We start from the raw sequence: 22,726 nt of genomic DNA on the forward strand, positions 1-22,726 counted from the left end.
AAAGTCCTAACAATTTCAAGAAGTACCAGAATAAAAAAAAATTGTCATTGTAATTTTAGATACTTGCATAGACCAAGCCAAACTAGAAGAGTTTGAAGAGAAAGCATTGGAACTTCACAAGAAAGTAAGTAATTTTGAGTAACGTTGGAAGACTCTGTGAGGAGACTCCTCAGGCGTGCTTCTGCCTCAGGGACTTTGCTTGGTGTCTCCACTCTCTCCTTTACCTCCTTCAGGCAGCGCAAATGCCATCCGAGAGGAGGATTTCCTAGACTATTTAAAAATTTTAACCTTCCACTCCCAACCCTGACTCTTTCTCTGTTATGTCTTCTTCTGTTGTATTCTTTACCTAACATGCCAGGTGGTGTCCGTGGATGTATTGTCTCTTTCTTCCTCCAGAGTAAACTTTAGGAAGGATTTTTGTTTGTAAGTTTGTTTGAAGGATTTTGTTTATTCACTGTCCCTGTACCTTGAACAGTTCCTGGCCCTCAGAATTAACAACAACAACAACAACAAAAATACGTGAATGAATAAATGAAAAAAAATTATATTCCTCAAGAAATCCTGTAACTTAGGCCCTTAGGGTTGAAATTATATCTAAAAGTTTTAAAGCTTAGTTTTTGTTTTGGGTGAAGTTGCTTCCTTAGATCTAGCTGAACATATAAAACTGTCATTTTTGTAGGTCAGATGTATCTGATATAGCAGTTTGTTTTTTTCTGCCCAGTATTGGTGATAAGCCATTCCCTACTTTTCTTTAAGGTGCTGTTCTGTGGTTTCATCTCTGCTCAACATGGACCTGTTAGACTTCTTCTCTGTTTTGAAAAATTTATGTTGGTGTTCTTCACATTTTAAGTAGTCACTCTGATTTAAATTCTTGTGGCTGGTTTCTCACATGGGAGGAATAAATGATAATTACTACTACCAGCACCTGACTGGACATATACTAAATGAACATTTATTCTGTGTTTTGTACCATGCCTGAGGGGCTACTTTTTGGATCTATCAGGACCTAGATAAATCTTGAGAGAATTGTACATTTTTATAACTTTTTTTTTTAAGATTTTATTTATTCATTTGACAGACAGACAGACATCACAAATAGGCAGAGAAGCAGGCAGAGAGAGAGAGAGAGAAGAGGAAGCAGTTTCCCCACTGAGCAGAGATCCCGATGTGGGGCTTGATCCCAGGACCCTGGGATCATGACCCGAGCCGGAGGCAGAGGCTTTAACTCATTGAGCCACCCAGGCGCCCCATAACCTTTTAAGATAATATAACTTGCCTATCATCTGATAGGCAGCCTTTCATTAGTTACTGGGAATTTATGAAAAACTGTAAATGTCCTGTGTGAGAAGTCCTGAGATTCACCACTTAGTGAGAGATGACTAACTCCCCGGCCTTTGGCTACAGACTAGGATAACAGTTGCGAATATGCTACTGTCATTGCACTGCAGTGATGTAGGAGACAAATTAGTGGGTCATTTAAGTGTCATATGTGCTACTGTTGATAGGTTATGGTGTTGTAAGGTGTGCCCTCACCCTGATCTCGTATTCCAACCTCACTACTTCTCTACTGTTTTAATTTTTCATGAGAAAGTAGTAGTAATCTTTCAAGTACTTGATTTGGTTGCGTCCCAGATAGCGTAAATTTGCTTTTATAATCATTTTTAGGTGTATGGTATATATGAGTATCGTTAAATGTGATACCCTTCTCAACATATTGTTTTAAAATTGTCAAGTTTAAGTGTAAGTGGAAGAAAGACCTTGCTCAAGGTTACTTGTCTCCTTTTAGTCAGAAGTTATATGTCTTAGTTATATTCAGAAAATATTGTTGGCTCCATAAAAGATTTCTATTGCCATACCATTTTGTATATATCAGCAAGAACTTTTTTCTGATAGCTTTATAAGGACACATGTAAATACTTTGCTTTAGGCAGGAAGCTATCATAGTTGCTAGACACATTCTTTATTTTGGTGCATAAATTTGAAAAATGAAGACCAGAAATGTCAGAAAGTACATAGAGAATATTGAATTATCAACCTTCTTGTACAGATGCACTAATACATTTACCCTAGGGAATGAAATTAAGCAGAGCTTCAGCCTTAACTGTGTTTCTTGACATTTTTGCGTGTAATTTTGTAAGCGTAATATTGCTTTAGTAACTCTTTTTGGAGAAGAAGGCTATCATATTTGTTTTTATAAAGTATGTCTTTAATGGAGATTCATTTTATCCCCAAGGCTACTGTGATTTGACTATAGATATTATAAAAATGCTAAAGCAAAGTTTATATTTTGTCTGATCCTGTTAATAGGGTAGGGTGTAGAAATTTCTCTCTTTGTTAAATAATAGAGATACTTTAAGTAAGACCAAGTTAATAAATTCCTTTAGAGTATACTAATTATGAGTCTGGTGGTTTGGGTAGCTTTATCTTTTTCCATTAAGTAGTCCTTTTTCCTCCCAAAAGTTACTCTAAGCCATATAAGGTAGGATTGTGTACATATTGATATTGTGGAGAAGACTTCATTTTAACTCTCATAAGACTTTAATTTTTTATTTCTTGCTAAGCAGCAGTAAACATTGAGCAGTCATAAAAGGGAGAATAGAGAACATGACCTCTCAAAGATTTTTCATGCTGGGAGATTGAGGAACTTTAATATATGATATTGACATATTTATTCACAACATATAAAGGGAGATTTGACAGGAATTGGCTCCATCTGTTCATTCAAGAAATATTTATTGAGTTTAGTTTAAAATGTAAGGCTTTGGAAAGGTGATGAATAAAATACGTTCTCACTATTAATAAGCTTCCAGGTTGGTGAGTGATACTGAGGTACGTGATAGTGCATTTCAATATTTTTATATTATAGTGTAATAAGTGTGATGGTAGTTAAACCCTCTGCTGTGTGTGTGCCTATAGAAAGGGTTCCTCATCTAGTCCTGGGTGACCAAGGGAGGCTTAGCCAAGGAAGTGATAACTAATATGAGGTGACAAACTGAGATAGCCAAGAGGGAGATATAGGGAAATTTTATTGTGAATTTCCTATAGGCCTTTCAAGATTAATATTTCTGAAACCAAATTCATTTTTCTTTTCCCTAAAATGCCCTTTCAGGAGCACCTGGGTGGCTTAGTCATTTACACGTCTGACTGTGTGATTTCCATCAGGTCACATGGGTCGTGAGATCTAATCCTGCATTGTTGGGTTCTACTCTTAGCGGGGAGTCTGCTTGAGAGTCTCTCCTTCTGCCCCTCCCCGTGCTCTCTTGCTCTCTAAAATAATCTTTTTAAAAAAATGTCTTTCCCCCAGGTATTTTATATTCCTATTTCCCCCCTAAAATTATAATATTTAGTTTCCAGCTTACAAAGCAATAAAACACTATCGTCATCTTAGATATATTTCCCTTATTCATTTCCTACATTGTTATACACTATTTAGATTTTGGGGTTTTTTAATTTCGTTTTGTTTTATTTTGTTTAGGTTTTTTTTTTTTTAGCAGATTTTATTTATTTACCAGACACAGTGAGAGAGGAAATATAAGTAGGGGGAGCGGAAGAGGGAGAAAAGCAGGCTTCCACTGAGCAGGGAACCCGATGTGGGGCTCAATCCCAGGACCCTGGGATCATGACTGGAGCTGAAGGCAAACACTTAACGACTGAGCCACCAAACGCCCCAAGATTCTTGTTTGTTTTTTCTGTTTTTTTTGTTTGTTTTGTTCTGTTTTATTTTAAAAGACCAAAACGAAACCTTACATTTTTTTCCCCCCATTCCTTTGTCTTCTCCCTTTGTTCAGGCAGGCCTTCAGTTCTTGCTTGAATAACTGCAGGACCTCCAAACTCATTTTCATGTGTCTGGTGTTTCTCTTTCAGACCACCTTCTACCCTGCTGCAGGTTGGGTTATTTGAAGGGCAGATTTGATCATGTTAATTTCTTATTTATTTATTTATTTATTATTTATTCGCCATAGTTTTCAGGCAAAAGGGAAAACTTTGGCTTATTGTAAAATTCCTTTGAACAGTTTCATTCCTGGCTACATCAGTGACTTCATCCCTTGCAATTTCGCTTCCTCCCTCCTCTTATGGCCCTGACATGTGGTTGCTTATCTTTTATGCACTGTGCTAGACCCTCGATTTGAAGTGCTAAGTGCTCTTCTCAGCTGCCTACTTAAGTTCTTTAAATGTGTGGTCAAACACCATTCCTCCAGGAATCACTCCCATGCCAGCAGTCTTATTTCTCTATTGCTGGTAATTTTCATAGGTTTTGGGTTATTAGTTTGCTTTTATTTTGCCACCAGACACACTACACATTCTAAAAACAATCACAGTATTCTATTCAACTGTATATCTCTAGCACGTACCACTTTGAGGAACACACCAGACACATGCTATTACTTACTATATAATAGGAAATAGGTAGTTTGGGGCCAAGTCCCGGGAGGTTCCTAGATATAAGGTTGAGTGTAGTCTTTAAATAAAGTCACTAAAAGTTTAAGAACAAAAGGAGTCATGTTTTTTGAGTCATCTTTTAGAAAGATTAGCATTCAAAGAAGTTTGTAGTGGGGGAGGTAATACTGGTTTTAAAAATACTGGTCTTGTTTTTTTTGCCTTGAAAGATGTTCATTGACTATTTGAAAATACATTTCTGGACTGATTAGCGGTGTGGAATTCAGATGAGAAGCTGGGCTGGTGGTAGGGTGTTTGTAGGGAGATTGGAGCATGTGGGTGTGGAAGATACCATTCTATCAGACATGGAAGTGAGACCAGCAGAGGGGTGAAGGAAGAGTCCTATAACACAGAAATGTTATATGGTAGGACTGGGGAGTAGGAACTATTGAAGAATTGGTAGGAACAGTCAAGGAGTTAGTAGGAGAACCAGAACAGTGTGTTGTGATGGAGCATACTGGCACACAGAGAATGAATATGGGGGCAAATTTGCTTACACTATATTGGGGGGGGGGAGACATCTATGGGGAGGTGAGTGTATGAAAAATTTTTGGAACTTTTGCCTAATTTTGTTGTAAACCTAAAGGAGTTCTGAAAAATAAAATCTATCTTATAAAACAAACTATGAAACTTTACCTAAATGTAAGTTGTAGGAAGGTGGTGTGTTTTCATCTAAACTCAGGGTTGGAAGGCAAAATCTGGCTTTTATTTTCACCTCTTTACTTATCGGCTATATGATGAGGGACTAGTTAACCACTTCTTTGAGTCCAGGACAAAATAAGATTCATAAATTTTTAAGTGCCTTTTGTAAACTGTTGATTTTTATATTTTTGTGTGTGTGTGAATTGAGGTTTGACTGTATTTTAAAGTCTAAAGTCTATATTTGGGAAGTAGTTGTATTTTTTTTTTATTTTTTTTTTTCTCTTTTTAAAAGAGTCAAATAAATGTTCCTGGTTGTGAGACACTACCCTAATGAAATTCCCTTGTGCCAGGCGAGGTTTTCAGTCATGACAATGGTAGGGTGAAGCTATTTGAATGCAAGGTGGGAATTTGTGATGAGGGGCTATATAAATTAGAAAACTCACTGGGTTCACCAAATTTTACTGTTTGCCTTCCTTCCACAAGGTATTGTACCAGAGTCTTTGAAAGATTAATTTACCATTAATCTCTCAAAGATTAATCTCCCAAAGATTAATGGGAAATAACACAGATTTTATTCTCTTAAATTATCATTGAGGGGTTAGAACTACATCAGGGCCCTTAGCTCTCACGATGGTGTAAGAAAAAGTGACACGTTTACAAAATGGAGTCCTTTAATTATAAATAATACTAAAACGGAATTCTTTTAATTCCTATTGATAAGCTTCCCATAAAAATTTTAAGTAGAAGTTTTTGCAGGTAGGGGTCACGGAACTCAGTGCAGTGCTTTGCTCTCTATTATTGTACCCAAAGTTACAATGATATTTAGGGACTTTTAAGAAAAGTGTCAGTGTTGAAGATACCTCTGAGCCACTTTGCTCTGCTGAGAGGGGAAGGTCACAGACTCCATCTTTGGCTTTGTCTGCTCTCTTGCAAATTGAATGATTTTTGGTGGGACCTGGAGGGACCTAGAAAAAGACTTTGGGTGACTTAGCAAAATCTGCCATTCTTTTCATAAAAAGTCTGTGTTCGGCAGACATCATTACAGTCATATTTTTCTATGAAGAATAGTGCTTTTCAGTGACGTCTTTCTGTCTCCCGGTTTTTTTGTCTTTTTTTTTTTTTCCTCCCTCCTCTGCAGTTTGAAAAAGAGTTTACTGATCACCAAGAAACTCAGGCCCAATTGCAGAAAAAAGAAGCAGAGATTGATGAACTTCAAGCAGAGTTACAAGCTTTTAAGTCACAGGTAAAATACCATCTTTCTTGATTGAATTCGGGTATTGAAAGCTTACCAGGGAAGCAAAGGTCATGTCATATCTTCATAGCTCAAAGTGTTTCAACTTTAATTTCACTAGTATGTTTTCATGGTATTGTTTCTATGTATTTCTATTCTGTAAATTTTTTAAAAAATGACTTTGCCCCCCCCCTTTTTTCTACTTGCATTTTTAAGAAATTTACTAAATAATCTGCTTGCTTCTGTTTCATTTGGGTTTTGTTCTTAATGTCACGTGTTTTATATGTAACCATAAAGGGTAAGAAAGTATTTTACTCTTCGATTTGTCATTCATCACTGTTCTTTATCCCACTACAGGAAATTATTGCTCAAGCTATTTATTTTTCAAAACCTTCAGGCTATGGGTACCTTGCAGTGAAAGATAACCTCTAGCTGAATGAGAACATTTTCTGATAATTTTTCAATTTCCAAAAGTAAACAGATTTAAAACATGACAAAAAAGAGAGCAAATCTGGATTATGAAGCAGATAGCTCACATACACCCTCCACACATAAAACATTTAGATAGCAGGAAATATATCATCTGCATGTTGTAAATAGATGACAGTAAGGAGTAGAATATTCATAGCTAAATTTCTTCATGCAGATTTACATATAGGATCATGAGCAGTATGTATAAGTTTTGGCTCATTTTCTTTCATCCTAATTTATGGTTGTGTCAAAATAGTCTCAGATATACCATTTCCTATATTGGGTTACTATTTCCCATATTATTGGCTATTTTGTTTTCTTTTAAATACTTAGTGGATAGTTTTGTTACGGAGATTGTAAGAAGTTACCCGAAGACATAGTTCAATGTTAAGTGTCCACTTTTAAGGGAAAAAACCTCTTTTCTGTAAGAATATGACTCTCAATGATCTTTCTTTAGTGTGCAAGAAGGAAGTACAACTTATTGAAACTTTTCATCTTTCCCATGTGGCTCCTTGTCTCTCACACTAAGAGAAACATTTGATTATGTTTTATATTTCAGATTGAGTTATAGGCAGGGCCTGAGATATTTATGTGCAGCTTCTCTTGGTCTGGGCTAATAGAAATTTTAAAAAACTTTTAAATTTTTTCTAGTTGAAGGATTACTTGTAAATCCAATCTAAAGAATTCCTGTTGATTGAAAAAAGAAAATAACCTCCGAGTTTGGATATATTATTGCTGCTTGTGTTTTATATAAATAAGGGAATGAATTTATTTTATAACTGAGATTAAGCCCAGGAATCTCCTATGTTATTTAAAAATGTGGATAAGGATGACTAGTTTTGTACATCAGAAGCAAGCCTGGAATTAGACACTTAGTATTGGCCCCCATATTAATTTTTGAAGAGCAATAGGAATTTTTTTTTGATTGGTGTGTGTTTCTCATGAAATCCATTCATTTGTCTTAAGATTCTTCTCTCTGTATAAGACATATTCTGTTATTTATGATTTTTTTCCTTTATTCTCTTAACAACCAACTAGTGTCAGGTGCTGGGGATATGACAGTGAGCAGGTTAATCACAGGATAATCTGACCTCCTGAAAAATATATTTAAGTCAACCATACTCATCAAATGAGCTAATATAGAGCAGAACTCCAACCATATCTTTAAGACATTTCTAGTTAATTATAAAATGCACATTGAGTGTGAATATAACATACATACTTAACATTCAGAGGGCAGTACTATCCATTCTAACAGCAAAGCAGCATAATGCTGGATTCATTCTACTGTGTAGTTAATGTTTTTGTTAAGATACATGCTTTGATTTTTGGTTTCAGTTTTTTTTATAACACTTTTTCTTTGTGTTGATCTCAGATGTCAGTTTCAGGCTTTTATACATGATCTGTTTTTCCATAATTGTGCCATGAAATTTTGAAAATGATTTATTAGCATTTATTAAATGCTACCATTTGCAAGGTGTTTTGTGTATGTGTGTGTGTGTGTGTGTGTATCTTAGAACTGAAGTAATTATAGGAAAATAATCCTATCACAAAAAATTATCAATTCTCACCTTTATAATAATTAAAAGGCATTTATTCTTACCATGGCATGGAGACAAAAGGACAAAAGTGGCCAGTGACCATATTTAGCTTTTTTTCACTCCTGATTTTGCATTGCTTCTCTGTGACATTGGACACTAGAGGCCAGCACCCCCCTCCTTCCCATGTGACTCAAGAACCTGTACTTGTCTGCTTTTTCTCTCACCTTTCATTTATTCATTCATTCTACACAAATTTCTTCACTGGCTGTCATTTGCCAGTTGCCACTTTCAGTGCTGGAGAAAGAGTAGTAAATTCTGTAGACTTCATCACTTCCCTCATGGAAGTTATAATCTTTCAAAGAGGTAAATGCTTATGATTCAGTGCAATCCAAGAGAAGCACAAAGTGCTCTCAGTGTAAGAGGAGTGTTAAGAGGAGAGCAGGCTTTCCTGAGGAAAGAATGTGTTAGCTAAGACTGAAAGGATCAGTGGAAAGTGAGCCATGTGCCAAGACTCGAGTTCTAGGCAGAAGGAATATCATGTGCCAGGGCCTAGAAATCGCTGTGAGGTTGGCATCTACATGGAACTGTATGTGAAAGCCAGTTCACGAGGACCATGATGTGCCCCCTGTAGGTCCTACTTAGGAATTTCAGATTTTTTTTTTCTCTCAAGGTAAAGACATGATGATCTAACAATAGTATTATAGACTCTCTTGGTCTTTTTGTTGTTTAAGTTCTCATTTAAATGCTGGTATTCTATAGAATTCCGTACATAGAATTTCTTTATGTTATATGCTCTATTCATGCTGAGTGAACTTAGCTACTCTCATGACTTGAACTATCACCTAGATACTGCTGATTTTCAAATCTTCTAGACTTGTATACCCATATCCTTCTTGGGCATCTCTTCCTAGATGGCCATAACCATCAAAATAGGAAATAATATTTCTGGCAGTTACAGTTTTATGAAAACAGAAGTGAAACTCTTAAATTGGGGGAAAAACCCCAATTTGGTTGGAATTTTGTTTTGTTTTTTTGTTTCTTTGTTTTTGTTTTTGTTTTTGTTTTTGGTTAACCCATGTGAAATTGCTGATAGTGAATCATCTTTGATTTAAATAATAGTTTTTGAGGAAAGTGTACCTTTACATGTGTTGTAGATGTTTTTAGTCATGTTTCTTGTTTCTTCTTCTCCTCTAGTTTGGTGCCTTGCCGGCTGGTACAAATAACGTTTTGCCGCTGTCCAAAGAAAATGGAGCTGGCCCCCCAGCACTGGCTCCTCCCCCGCCACTGCCCTCCTGTGGAGGCGGGCTGCCTCCACCCCCTCCACCTCCTCCTCCTCCTCCACTTCCAGGAATGCCAATGCCCTTTGGTGGTCCTGTGCCCCCACCACCTCCCCTGGGATTTTTCAACGGGCGAAACTCTCCTCCTCCACCAACCCTACCATTTGGATTAAAACCAAAGAAAGAATTTAAACCTGAAACCAACATGAGAAGATTGAATTGGTTAAAGGTAAAACAGAACTAAATGGAAGAAAAATACACTATCACCTCCATTAAAATTTAATTTTATATTTGCTTGTATTTAATTTCTAGTGGAAATTCTAATCACAGTGACATTAAATAGACAAGCATTATTTGAATTAAACAAAAGTGTTGAGGCAAAGCCCTTTTCTCTCGACTAAGGCTTTCTAGTTTAGAAATTTGGTAAGAGTTAATAATTGTTAAATGGGATTTGATTCATCATCAAATTGGTAATTCAGCATTACCATTGAGCCCATTATAAAGTGTTTCTCAAAAGTACAAAGAACCTTAATGTTCTTTGGAACTTTTTTTCTGTTGGTAGCCATTGGAAAAACCAACACTAGTTGTCGAAGTTAATATTCATTTAGTCAGGACACAGAAATTCTGAATCCTGCAGAAAGATGGTTTCTTGGTCACACAGCCTTGGAAGGAGAGGTGTAATGTATCCTGTACTTGAATTGTTGCTGTGCACACAAGCATATCAAAGACTCTGAGAGGTATAATTAATAAGCAACACATTTTTTTTTTTTTTTTTTTTTATTTTTTATATACATATATTTTTATCCCCAGGTCTGTGAATCACCAGGTTTACACACTTCACAGCACTCACCAAATCACATACCCTCCCCAATGTCCATAATCCCACCCCCTTCTCCCCAACCCCCTCCCCCCGGCAACCCTCAGTTTGTTTTGTGAGATTAAGAGTCACTTATGGTTTGTCTCCCGCAACACATTTTATTTCACTCTGCTTCAAACCCTCAACTATGTGGCAGTGGAACTTTTTTTTCTCCCTTAATAAAACGTTAGCTTCTTGAGGAGCTTGGATTTTATTGAACATACTTTGGGGAAAAATATTACAGGGATTACTTCATAAACATCTGCTGGCAGCTATGGGACCCTGGGTCTGAACATACTGATTGAGCTGGGACAGATGAAACACCCAACTATTTAGGAATCCGTCTCTCTGATTGCAGATCAGACCTCATGAAATGACTGAAAACTGTTTCTGGATAAAAGTAAATGAAAATAAGTATGAAAATGTGGATTTGCTTTGTAAACTTGAGAATACATTTTGTTGCCAACAAAAAGGTAAGTTGAACATCATGCCTACTTGTTAATTTTAGTACGTTAATGTTGCCAATTTTTATACATTAACTTCTAGAAAACATTATTTTAAGAGTCTTAGAGATATTTTTGCTTCACTAATCGTTAAATAAATTATCTAATGAAAAGAAATGTTTAAAATACAGATTTTGTTATTCGGATTACTGCATGAGAAATCTTCAAAACGCAAATGTTTAATACCAAACTTTGTCAAATTTTCAGTATAATATCTTTTTTGAAGATGTTATGAATTGGACTTTTGAAAAGGAGGATGTTTTCATGGAGAATTTCGGCATGAGAATCCCTTTTAGTCAGTGGGGCATAGAAATACAAACAAAATGCGAACCTTTGTTCGAGTCAGAATTTTACCACCCTTTAATATTAGAGTGATGGTCACAATATTTATTATGAATTCACATAGGACAGAAATAACAAATTTATAGAATACCTTGAAAGTTAACTTAAAAAACAAGGATATGAGTAAGTTATATGATCTTTTCATTAAAAATAATAGCATTCATTTCCAGTTATTTTTTGTGATAGCTTTTACTCATTTGGTGTGATTTTTGTTTTGTTTTGTTTAGAAATAACTCAAACATTATTCCTATCTGTACATTGGGTTTCCACTACATGTTTCAGAGCTGATATGCACATAAGCTATAAAGTTAATTTTTAAATTATGTAATGCTTACATTTTAGGTCTATATTACAAGGTACTTAGATCAGTGATTACCTTTTAATTTTCAAAAAGGAATCTTTTTCACCATAAACTATGCCACTTATGACCCTGGGCTCATTGAGCACAGAGAGCTGGAGAAGAGAGACTGTATTCCAGCTGGAGATGGGAAGGCTTGCTGTAGAGAGGGAAGCTTTAACTTCTTAAGATACCTACTATGGGGGCACCTGGGTGGCCCAGTCAATTAAACATCTGCTTTTGGCACAGGTCATGATCTTGGGGTCCTGGGATTGAGCCCCATGTTGTTGGGGGGGGTCCCTGCTCAGTGGGAAGCCTGCTTCTCCCTCTCACTCTGCCACTCCTCCACCCCATTTGTGCCCTGTCTCTCTCTCTCAAACAAAAATCTTACAAAAAAAAAGATACCTACTAAGTGATAGGCACTATGCTATGTATCTGATTTAACTTGACAATCACGGCAATGAAAGGATATTGACATACTAAAAAAATTGCATTCCTTTGAAATGCTTGTAAAATAGAACTATAAATTAGAGTCTCTTTCTAAAAAGTAGTTGTAAGTTAAAAACTCTAAAAGGTAATTGTGAATGAAGGTGGTTTCCCAGAATTTGGGATAAACCTAAAGCCTTCAGCAGATATTTTTGGGCACTGTCTTTGTTCAAAATAGTAAAACTGATGCATTTTGATCTTTGAAAACAGTAGGGATTTTCTCAGCAAGCTTATCCTAGGAAAACTTGTGAAGTAAGCAGATCTTAATTTTACCTTTTGATTATGGAGAATGAACATTTTCTTTGAATAAGATTAGTGCACTCTTCAGGCAATCAAGGAAAATATATGGCAGTTAAAATGTGTATTTACATGTAAAACATTTCAGAATTTCAGATTCCATATTCTGGAATTGATTAGTTTTCCCTTCGCTTTCCTAGTAGGTACAAATGGTGGTACCTTAAAGCTATTTAAGTAATACTGCCATCCAGCTACTGTCTCTGTCTCTCTTTTTTTTTTCTCTTTACTCTGATTACTTTCTTAATTAATGAGGCTCAAAAGGGAAACTTGTTAGCATGTCTTTAATTTAGCTGTAGTGCTAGCCCTAAATGAAATAATTGGACCTTTAAAAAATTCTTAAGTCATCTAACTTTAGCCTTGAGATTCAAGGTTGGAAAAAAAAAAAAAAACAACAATGTATTTGCTGAATCTAATGTTAGTCATGAAGTGTAAGGCGAGGGAAGGATGATCTTCTTCTGAGTGTCCTGTACTTCCATCCCTCTCTTTTTTGGACATGCTGTCCCCTTGGCCCAGAGTCTCTCATTTGACTTAGAGGCTGTCAGGGACCCATGACTTCTATTGCCTCAGCTCAGGTGCTACCTTCTTTCTTCTGTGACGGTGGAAGATGCTTCCGTGGATCAGATTTCCAAGGTTGTCCTCCTGGGCAATGCCAACATTTCACAGTCACAACAGGAAACAGGCTGAGAAGGTGACAACTTTTTGGTCTGGATTTTAAGGAATAATTCCTGGAGAACATTATTCATGGAGAATTAAGAGCACTTTTTAGCATTCCTTGTACTTAAGATTATAGTGGAAAACAAAACTGCTGCTTTCAGAGAAGTAGGATTTCCTATAGCCATTATGTGGAAAAGATCAGAAAGGAAGGCCAGAGTAGTATCTGGAAAGCTTAGACAAGACTGAGGGCTGGTGGAGTGGACATGTCTCTACTTGTCTCTTTATTCACAGCCTGGCCCCTGAGGCTTTAGGTCCAAGTCTTAACTTTTTGCCCATCTCTTTTGTGACTCCTGAGGTTACTTTGAATCGATTTTGTGATTTTTGCAGAATTCAGAATTAAACCTCGTCACTTATTACTCAGTCCAAGGTGGCTCTGCTCCCTCGCTGTGGGAGTTGGGGAAGATAGAGGCATTGTCTACTGGTTGATTTTTCATCACTGGTTTGGATCACAGTACAGCTCAACAGGGAAGGTTACAGGATTCTCATCACTGGAGACTACTGGGTTTTAGAGAACTAACATTATCTGGTTTTCACTGCAGTAATTCTTTTGCCAAAGAACTGGGGCATTTTGTGACAACATGGATGGGCCTTGAGGGCATTATGCTAAATGAAAATAAGTCAGACAGAGAAAGACAAATACTGTCTGATTTCTCTTCTATGTAGAACCTCAGAACAACAAACAATAAAGGCAAACTAAGCTATGGATACAGAGAACAGATTGGTGGTTGCCCGAGGCCTAGGTAATGGAAGTGGGCAAAAGAGGGTATAAATTTGTTAAACAAAAAACCCAGAGCTATTTCTCTGATTACAAAGGTAGAAGTTCCATCCCAGGAATTTAAAATGGTAAATGCCAATCAGTTTTGCTCCCTAAACATTTGAAGCAGGTAGAAAGGAAAAAGAACTGAATTCAATCATTTACTCTCTATCTGTTCTAATAACATACTCTATTTTTTTTATTACTTATTATTGTTATTATTATTATCATTATTATTTTATTATGGAAGACACTGCTTTGGGTTTTACAGTTTTTTAGGTTAAGATGACTGGGTTTTACTGGTTTTAAACCCCTGAAACTTGGAAAAGGAAGAAGGCCTTATGGTAGCCTTATAGCACCCATAAAGCACCTGTGGTGTACCACTCCCTGAGCTAGGCCATCTTCATGTTACCTTATCTATCAGTACCACATCTCTGCTGAGATCTTTCTCCTGCACAACAATGCTGAGTCCCCAGAATACCACCGAGACCCACGCTCTGGCAGATATAGCAAGGTATTCTAGCTGTGAGCTTGGACATTTCCTCCTGACTCATGTTCTTCTTTATTATATCTCCATCTTGCCCACTCCCCCCCGTTAGATTTTAATAATGTTGTCTTTTAAACTAACCTCCTGTGATGTTTATAACATTGTTTTAATAGGAAAGTGCCTATGCCCTATCTCGAGGAGTATAAGGAAATTCTCTCAGCCTTTTCTTGTGAAATCAAGAAGTTTCCCTGATTCAGTTGTATCACTTTCTCTTTTATACCTTATTTTGCTATCAGGTATCACTTTGGTTTCCTTGCCTTTCTCAGTCCTAAATTTTCGAGCTCTATCTTAGCTTTCCATTTTTTAAAGTCTTCTGAAAATAACATGTAGACACTTTTCCTGGCTATATTTCTCTTTTTTTCATTCTTCTTCATTCATTGCTCCTGCCTTTTCTTTCTTATATTTGGCTACTGATGTTCAAGTCAACAAATATTTTTTGGGTGTACATTGTATGTTAGGCCTTGTGATTGGCACTGGGGCACTGCAGAGAGAAAGGCAGACATGTGCCCATCCACATATTGCATTCACAATCTTTCACAATCTCTGTGAAACTGTCAAGTTCTCCGTCATGTTGAAGTGTAAGAATGAGGAACGGAAGACAAATGTTGATTTTGATTCAGAAAGGACTGCCACGATTTACTCTCTTGGCCTCCTGTTAAAATTTAACAAGATTATAAAATAAAATTGTGTATATATCTCTTTGAAATGTAATCACAATATTCATATATTGAACATTTGGTATCATCAAAATAATGCTAATGACCTGCGTATTTTTTACCAGATTGGAAGCATCTGTTGGCTAATTTTTACAGGCTGTAGGAAAATGGATTAACGTATACTAACAAGTTATTGGTGTTGGATTTATCAACTAAAATTAATATTAATTACTTTCATTATTCACAAACTGTTAACTTAATAGGGATTAAAGGGCTTTCTAAAAGTACGTGAATAGTCTAATTCACTTAGACTGATTTATTATAAAAATGTGATTCCACAATTGTTAGCTTTCTGAAGTAATCACATTGTGTAACAGGTGCATCCTATTTGCCAGATAGGGCCAATAAACTGGTTTATAAATAATTTCTCAACTGAACAGTTATGGCATATGGAAACAGTTAATGGATTATGCACTTAAAAACAAATCAAGCTTAGATTCCTGACATCATAGTTCAGTGGACAAAGTGTTGGGATAGGGAGTGATAAACCATGGATTATCCCAGGGACTTGGCTGTGTTCAGGATGTCGCTTTGTATTTGAAACACAATTTATTCCTCTGTATGAACAAAAGTGTATTAAAAATAAATCCTAAACTATCTCACAAGCCTACATTAAGATGAATAATATAATTTATAACTGTGTAGTTTGGGAATACATGTTAAAAAAGTGATGCTGAGATGAATGCAACATATCTTAAAGTTTTCTGAAAAGGCATTTGACAAACACTAATTTGGAAAGATTGAGGAGGAAGTGTGTGAAGAATTAAATATTTCCCTAGAGATTTATCCTTTGGTTCTTGTCTGCGTCTGAATCTGAAAAGAACTAAAGACTTAAAAAAAAAAAAAATGATAGTATAGGTCAGGAATTTCTTGCTTCACCATTAGGAAGTATCTCATTGTTACCAATTATTTGTATTTTGTGTTGGATTGCTAAAGAAACAGAATTGTATTCTGAAAGCTTTAAAGAAATAGAACGTAAAGAAAAAGGCTAAAGAGAGTGGGTTTGTTTAGCTGGAGCCACAGGCGACTTTCAGGTCCCAGGATGGTTCAGTTACATGCTTAGTTATACAGCGTATCTTTGGCATAGTGTGACGGGAATTTTAAGGGCCTATGTAACTAGGCATATTACTTGTACAACATACAAACGTTGCAAACGGAAAGGGAGAAGGCTTGGACGTGCGCAAGGTGGGGGGAGGTGCTCACAAACAAAGCTCCCCCCACACCCTGCCTTTTTTCCTCTTCTCTCTTTTCCTTTTAGCATTGGAGAAAGGAATGTGGTGGGGAGCACTGGATTCACTGGAATCACTTCATTAGTAGTAGACTGGGGTAAACCGTGTTCCTTCTAGATTACAAAATCATCTTGGTGTTTTAAGTCTTGTTTGCACCTATAGCTGTCCTCTATTGACAACATTGTAAGGTTGTTGCATTTTACCGTCCTCACACATTTTTTCCCCCTCAGGACCTCTCTCCCATTTCCTACATCTTCTGTCTTCTCCCCGCTTCTCCCCGTTGACTCAGGGCATTTCCTGTTGCCCTCTGGTTGCTCAGTGGACACTTCCCTATTTCAGGCGGTTCTGCTTTGCCTTGTCTGCATTAAGTTCTAGCACTCAGGACTCCCAGTCGTATTTAGTGTACAGTATTATTCTCCTAAAAATATAATAGAGACTCATCCTTCTGGATGCACGATTTTAATCTTAAAATAATATAAATAAATCTGGCTGTTCACTGCCCCTTTCCCCTCCCTCTTCTGCATTCTTCCCTGTCTCCCTGCCTACTTCCACACACACTTGCCAGGCCTGGATGGAGTAAGATCCCGTGGCGTGAGTATTGCAACCGACGTGGCCGCTGGAACCCAAGGAGAGAGTGGTCGTGGTAGGAGGGTCCTAAGGAGCTACGTGGGGGAGGCTTCTTGCTGGATTGCGTGCTGTTGGAATTGGATGCTAAATAAATAATGTAGTAAATTCTTCTGTAATGGGGGAATAAAGAAAACCCTTTATGAAAATAACTTTTTTTAACCTTGAATTTCCTAAGCTAGATTTTGAGGTAATTATATATTTGTGTTTAGGTGAGCTGGGTGTGTTTTGTTCCTCAAAGTTAAATCATTTAGTCACAGCTTATAATTTGTAACATGTTCTGTGCATTTAACACAAACATTCACGGGTTTGCTGGAATTTAAGGAGAAACACCAGGTAGGAAATCTTTGGTTATTACAACTCTCGCTTATCTAGGTGTTTGTGTCTTAAAAGAGTGATTCTTTCTGAGTCAGACATACTCTAATCCAGGGGTTCTTAACTTGGGGTCTTTGAACATGGCTAAGGAAAAATGATCATTACTTTCACTAACCTCTAGTTGAAATTTAGCTTTTCCTTCAGTTATAAATACAGGCAACAAACACATCCACACCTATGCCATTTCTACTTGTAAAGTTTATATATCCTCTTATTTATATCCCTTTAGAATTATTTCAGATATATTAAAACAGTGTTAAAACCCCTCACTACTTCAAAATTAGGGTAGTTGTGAGAACTGCAGCTAGATCTTGTTGTTCAGTACATTCATAAAGAAGCCTCTTTGGTCAGTTGGGTCCACCGAGAGCAGATGCCGAGAGAGGCTGGAGTTCAGGAGATTTTTGGGGGGTGTGCCGTGGGTAATGCACATGAAGGGTGGAAGGTGGGGAAAATAGGATTGGGTCGAAGAACTTCAAGCCATGATGTACTGGAACAAATCCTCAGCCACCGTGGTTGGGAGGGAGCTCTGGTGCAGAATGCCTGTTAGGGGAGGGGGCGCTGGGGGCCTGGTCTCGTGCTCTTGCCATGCTCAGCCGTTGGCTCTAGCTGCCCAGGAATTGTGTGGCCTGGATTCAGAAGCTAAGGAGTATCCTGAGGATGGTAACAGCTTGGATCTTGTCAGCTAAGTGTGCTCCTTTCTAAAGGGAGGTCTCCTATGTATTTTATTTTCTGCATTTAAGAATTATTTTGAGAAGCCATGCACCTCTCTGACTGCCAGTGGGGGCCCATGGCAACAGAGGTTATGAAGCCTGCTCTAGCCTTTCTGTCTTGTACAGTGCTGGGCGTGAGGTGGGGTCAGGGCCTTGGCCTGAACTTGACTGCTGCTTATTTACATTATATGCAATTTTAGTTAGTTTGTTTTTAAGATTTTATTTATTTGAGAGAGAGAGAGTGTGTAAACACAGGCAGGTGGAGGGAAGAAGACTCTCAAGCAGACTCTGCGCTCAATCTCAGGGCCCTGATACCGCTACTGAGCCCAAACCATGGGTCGGAAGCTTAATCAGCTGACCCAGTGCCACCCCTAGTTTTTTGTTTTGTTTTGTTTTGTTTTAATTCAAGGGACCAGTACCTTATTTGTAAGGAGAATGAGTTACTTCATCCAACTAGGAATATCATTTTACAGTGACTTTAACAACAAGTCGTCCATTTTGGGGTTCACTTTAATAGAATTTTATAAAGCATTTGTTAATTCAAGCATTATGTTGAATCTGGCAGAAATAACAAAACTCCTTAATTAGACAGTGACACAACAAGTATTGGTAACTTTTTTTTTAAGCATTTGTGTTGACCTCCTATTATTTTATTTGTTTCCCAAAACAATCCTGCAGAAGAATCAAGGCAAAAATCGCCTAGATTTTATGTGTAAGAAAAAGTTGCACTCTTGAAGCAAAGTTGAGCTAAAAGGAGCTGCCACTCTGAATGGAATACAGATCTGAGTCTAAAGCCACTGCTCCTCTGCTGTGCCGTGCGGCTTCTCTGATTAAAAGAAATCCTATTATGTTTTATTTAAAGTGCTCTTCTTTGATTTAAAATAATTTCCCTCTCATCTCCCGCCACCTTACCGCTGCCCCACAGCAGTTCACCCTCATCCCACAATTTATATTAAAGGCTTTAAAAACTTGCCATTTTTTATTAAGACCATCTTTCATCATTTGGTCCCTCTATTCACTTCTGTAAGTATTTGAGCTGTAAATACTAACACCATGCTGTGGCATGTACAGGAGGAGAAGAGACACTGTGGAGTTGCCCCCACACCCGTGTGTGACCCCGCCTTTGGCGGCTGTTGTTCTTGATCACATGGGGAAGATGATACCCATCTCACAAGGTGATGTGAGGATTACAGCATGAAGATTTTAAAGCATCTTTTGCAATGCCCAGCTCATTGTAGTTGCTCAGGAATTATTAGGCAAACATAAATTTTGAGAATGCAGGCTCATTTCCACTTGTAAAATTTTGTGTACCTCCTCTGAATCTTCCACGGGACCTGGCCAGCTTTAGCCTCACTTCCGAATGAATTTGCCAGTCAAACCATAGGACTGCTGAGTGAACTGACCTATGTCAGTGGTCATTTCAGAAGATTGCCGTAACACTGATTTGTACCATCAGTTTTAGAAAATACTCATAGATTCTGTACATCCTGTTTCTTTCATTTTTTGTGTATGTCTTCACTGTCAAAAGCTTTATTAAGCTCAGGAGAAAGAGGGATCTGTTGAATCAGGAATAAAGACCTGTTCTTTTTTTTTTTTTTTTTTTAATTTTTTCTGAGTTTTTCCATGATTTTTTTTTCTTTTGGTTTACAAGTCATGAATGGAGCTGAGCCAATAAATTTTGTGATTTTATGAAATTTAAAAACTGAGAATTTTTAACTTTTTACTTGATATGATTCAGATTTTGGATGTTGAGCTAGTGATTTGAGCGTGGACTTGAAAAGCTCAGTCCGTACTTTATAAAATCTGACTGGTTCTTGTTAATTATTCATGATTATTTTTGACAGTTATTTACGGCTTCAAAGATTAGCAAGTGGTATATTTGGCTTAATGTAATTAAAGAAGTGGGATGCGTTAAGACACAGGCAAACCGTAGTTGATAGACAAATACAAGAGCCAAGTAAAGCTTATGGCCTAAATCCTCCCCAGGGTTTGCAGGAAAGGTGATAACTGTTAATTTTCTTATTTTCACAGAGTGCTAGCAGAAGGTTCAGAGGAGTGATAGTTTTTCAGGAATAGGTTTTTTCCCCCTCCTCCTTCTTTATGATGTAAGTTAAAGAAATTATTTAGGCAAACCATATACAATTTCTGTATATGAAATTTCTATTGTTTTGACCTATTAAGAACTTGATTGGTTCCGGCCAATTCTTGTTTCCTAAAGTGGTGACTAATTAAGAAAATACAAAGAGCTGTCTTTATAACTTAATTGATAATGATAATGAATATTTCTACCTTTCTTATATCATGTCAAATAATCGATAAGGGGGTGGGTGAGAAGTATTTATTTTGGAAGACCTACAGCCGCCAAATCTAAGATTGGAAGATAGCCTTGGAATTGTACGTGCTGTATTTGGTGTATATGAATCAGTGTTTTCTGGTGAATCTCTGAGGAACTTTGCCTGCAGGAAATGGTATCCAGCTGGAAGTGATTTACACAAGTCTGATGGTTGATTGTCTCAGATTTGGTAAATCTGTCAGGACTCAGGATAAGCTTCTCTACTTTTTTTTAGCTTTCTGTCCATTTCCTGCATAGGGTAGGAGGAATCGTTATACTCACCAGTGGGGCTTTGTATTAATTTTCTATTGCTGTTCTAACAAATTACTGTGAATTTGGCAACTTAATGCAAATTTAGAGTTTTACAGTTCTGTTGGAAGTGCATCATGGTCTCACTGGGCTAAAATCAAGGTGTCAACAGGACTACATTCTGGGGTGCTCTAGGGGAAAATCTGTCCATTCCTTGCCTTGTCCAGCTTCTGGAGCTGCCCACGTATGTGGCTTCCTTAATTACATCCTCCTCAGACTCTGACGTTTGCCAGGAAAGTTTCTTTTGAAGAACCAAGTAATTAAATTGGGTGCACCTGACTAATCCATGCCATGTCCCAATCTTTGGGTCTCTAACCTTAACCACATCTGCAAAGTTCTTTTTCCATGTAAGGTAACATAGTTATGGTTCTAGCGATTAGAACATGGTCATCTTCCACAGAGGAGGGTGGGTACTAGGATGAGTGGTGGTCATAAAACTGCAACATTTCACAAAGTACTCTGCTCTGTTAATTCCACTCACTAAAATTCTATCTTCCTCCTTTAACTCTGTGTTTCATTTACAGGAATGCTATCTTAGGGTCCTGGGGTATTTTAACTTTATAAGTTATTTGTTCTGTTCTAAATGTTACTGAGATTCCGATCTTTACTGATCGTATTAACATGTTTTGGTTACCACAGCTAAGTGCCTTTCTGGAGTTTGAGGAAAAATCCTTATACATGTCTTTCTCAGTGCCAGCAAATATTTTTTCCCCCTTCTTCATTCAAATATACTATGTTTAATGAGCAACAGGTATCACAGTCTACTATGTATTTCCTGTTTATAATGCATACTATAAATTTTATTTTTTTGAGAAATTATTAAATTGTGTGTGTACATAAGTTTTTTTTCTTCAACCGAGGAACATCCTTCCAAAACCTAGAGTAAAGAACCATTGACATTTAAAAACAAATTGGTGGAGTGCCTCAGTGGCTCTTTTGGTTAGGTGCCTACCGTTGGTTCAGGTCAGGATCCTGGGGTCCTGGGATCTAGCCCTGCATCAGGTTCCCTGCTCAGTGGGGAGTCTGCTTCTCCCTCTGACCACCCCCCGCCCCATTTGTGCTCTCTTTCTCAAATGAATAAATAAAAAAATCTTTTTAAAAATTGGTTTTTTTACTCTTATTTGTTACTATGTTTTTTAAGAAAGACTGGTTCTAATTTAGAAAAAGAAATGTGTACTATTTATACATTACTAAGTTTTGGGAGCTAACTTATGATTACGTTATTAACTTTCTACACTGCCTGTTGAAAAGCAATTTCCTCACTTTGAAGTTTAGTTAAGTATGTTAAAATACAGATCATTACTCTTGCTCTATGATGTTTCACAATAATTTTTTCAGAATAATATTTGTTTTGTGATAGAGACCCTGGAAAGAGGGACATTTTCTTTTTTATTTTTTTTATTTTTTTATTTTTTTATTTTTTTTTTTTTATTTTTTATAAACATATATTTTTATCCCCAGGTCTGTGAATCACCAGGTTTACACACTTCACAGCACTCACCAAATCACATACCCTCCCCAATGTCCATAATCCCACCCCCTTCTCCCCAACCCCCTCCCCCCGGCAACCCTCAGTTTGTTTTGTGAGATTAAGAGTCACTTATGGTTTGTCTCCCTCCCAATCCCATCTTGTTTCATTTATTCTTCTACCCATTTAAGCCTCCATGTTGTATCACCACTTCCTCATATCAGGGAGATCATATGATAGTTGTCTTTCTCTGCTTGACTTATTTCGCTAAGCATGATACGCTCTAGTTCCATCCACGTTGTTGCAAATGGCAAGATTTCATTTCTTTTGATGGCTGCATAGTATTCCATTGTGTATATATACCACATCTTCTTGATCCATTCATCTGTTGATGGACATCTAGGTTCTTTCCATAGTTTGGCTATTGTGGACATTGCTGCTATAAACATTCGGGTGCATGTGTCCCTTTGGATCACTACATTTGTATCTTTAGGGTAAATACCCAATAGTGCAATTGCTGGGTCATAG

General features: G+C 37.2%; 1 protein-coding gene across 4 annotated transcripts in view; it reads left to right on the top strand.

The window, feature by feature from the left end:
• Nucleotides 1–22,726, top strand: part of DIAPH3 (diaphanous related formin 3) — a 506,201-nt gene that overhangs the window by 183,296 nt on the left and 300,179 nt on the right. For all 4 annotated transcript variants that reach the window (XM_059144199.1, XM_059144200.1, XM_059144201.1 and 1 more), the window contains 4 exons: nt 60–124; nt 6,218–6,322; nt 9,517–9,828; nt 10,814–10,928. In XM_059144199.1, coding sequence (XP_059000182.1) covers nt 60–124; nt 6,218–6,322; nt 9,517–9,828; nt 10,814–10,928 — 597 coding nt within the window. The remainder of the gene's footprint in view (nt 1–59; nt 125–6,217; nt 6,323–9,516; nt 9,829–10,813; nt 10,929–22,726) is intronic.

This window comes from Mustela lutreola, chromosome 13 (assembly GCF_030435805.1).
Source record: "Mustela lutreola isolate mMusLut2 chromosome 13, mMusLut2.pri, whole genome shotgun sequence".
Classification (NCBI taxonomy): Eukaryota; Metazoa; Chordata; class Mammalia; order Carnivora; family Mustelidae; genus Mustela; species Mustela lutreola.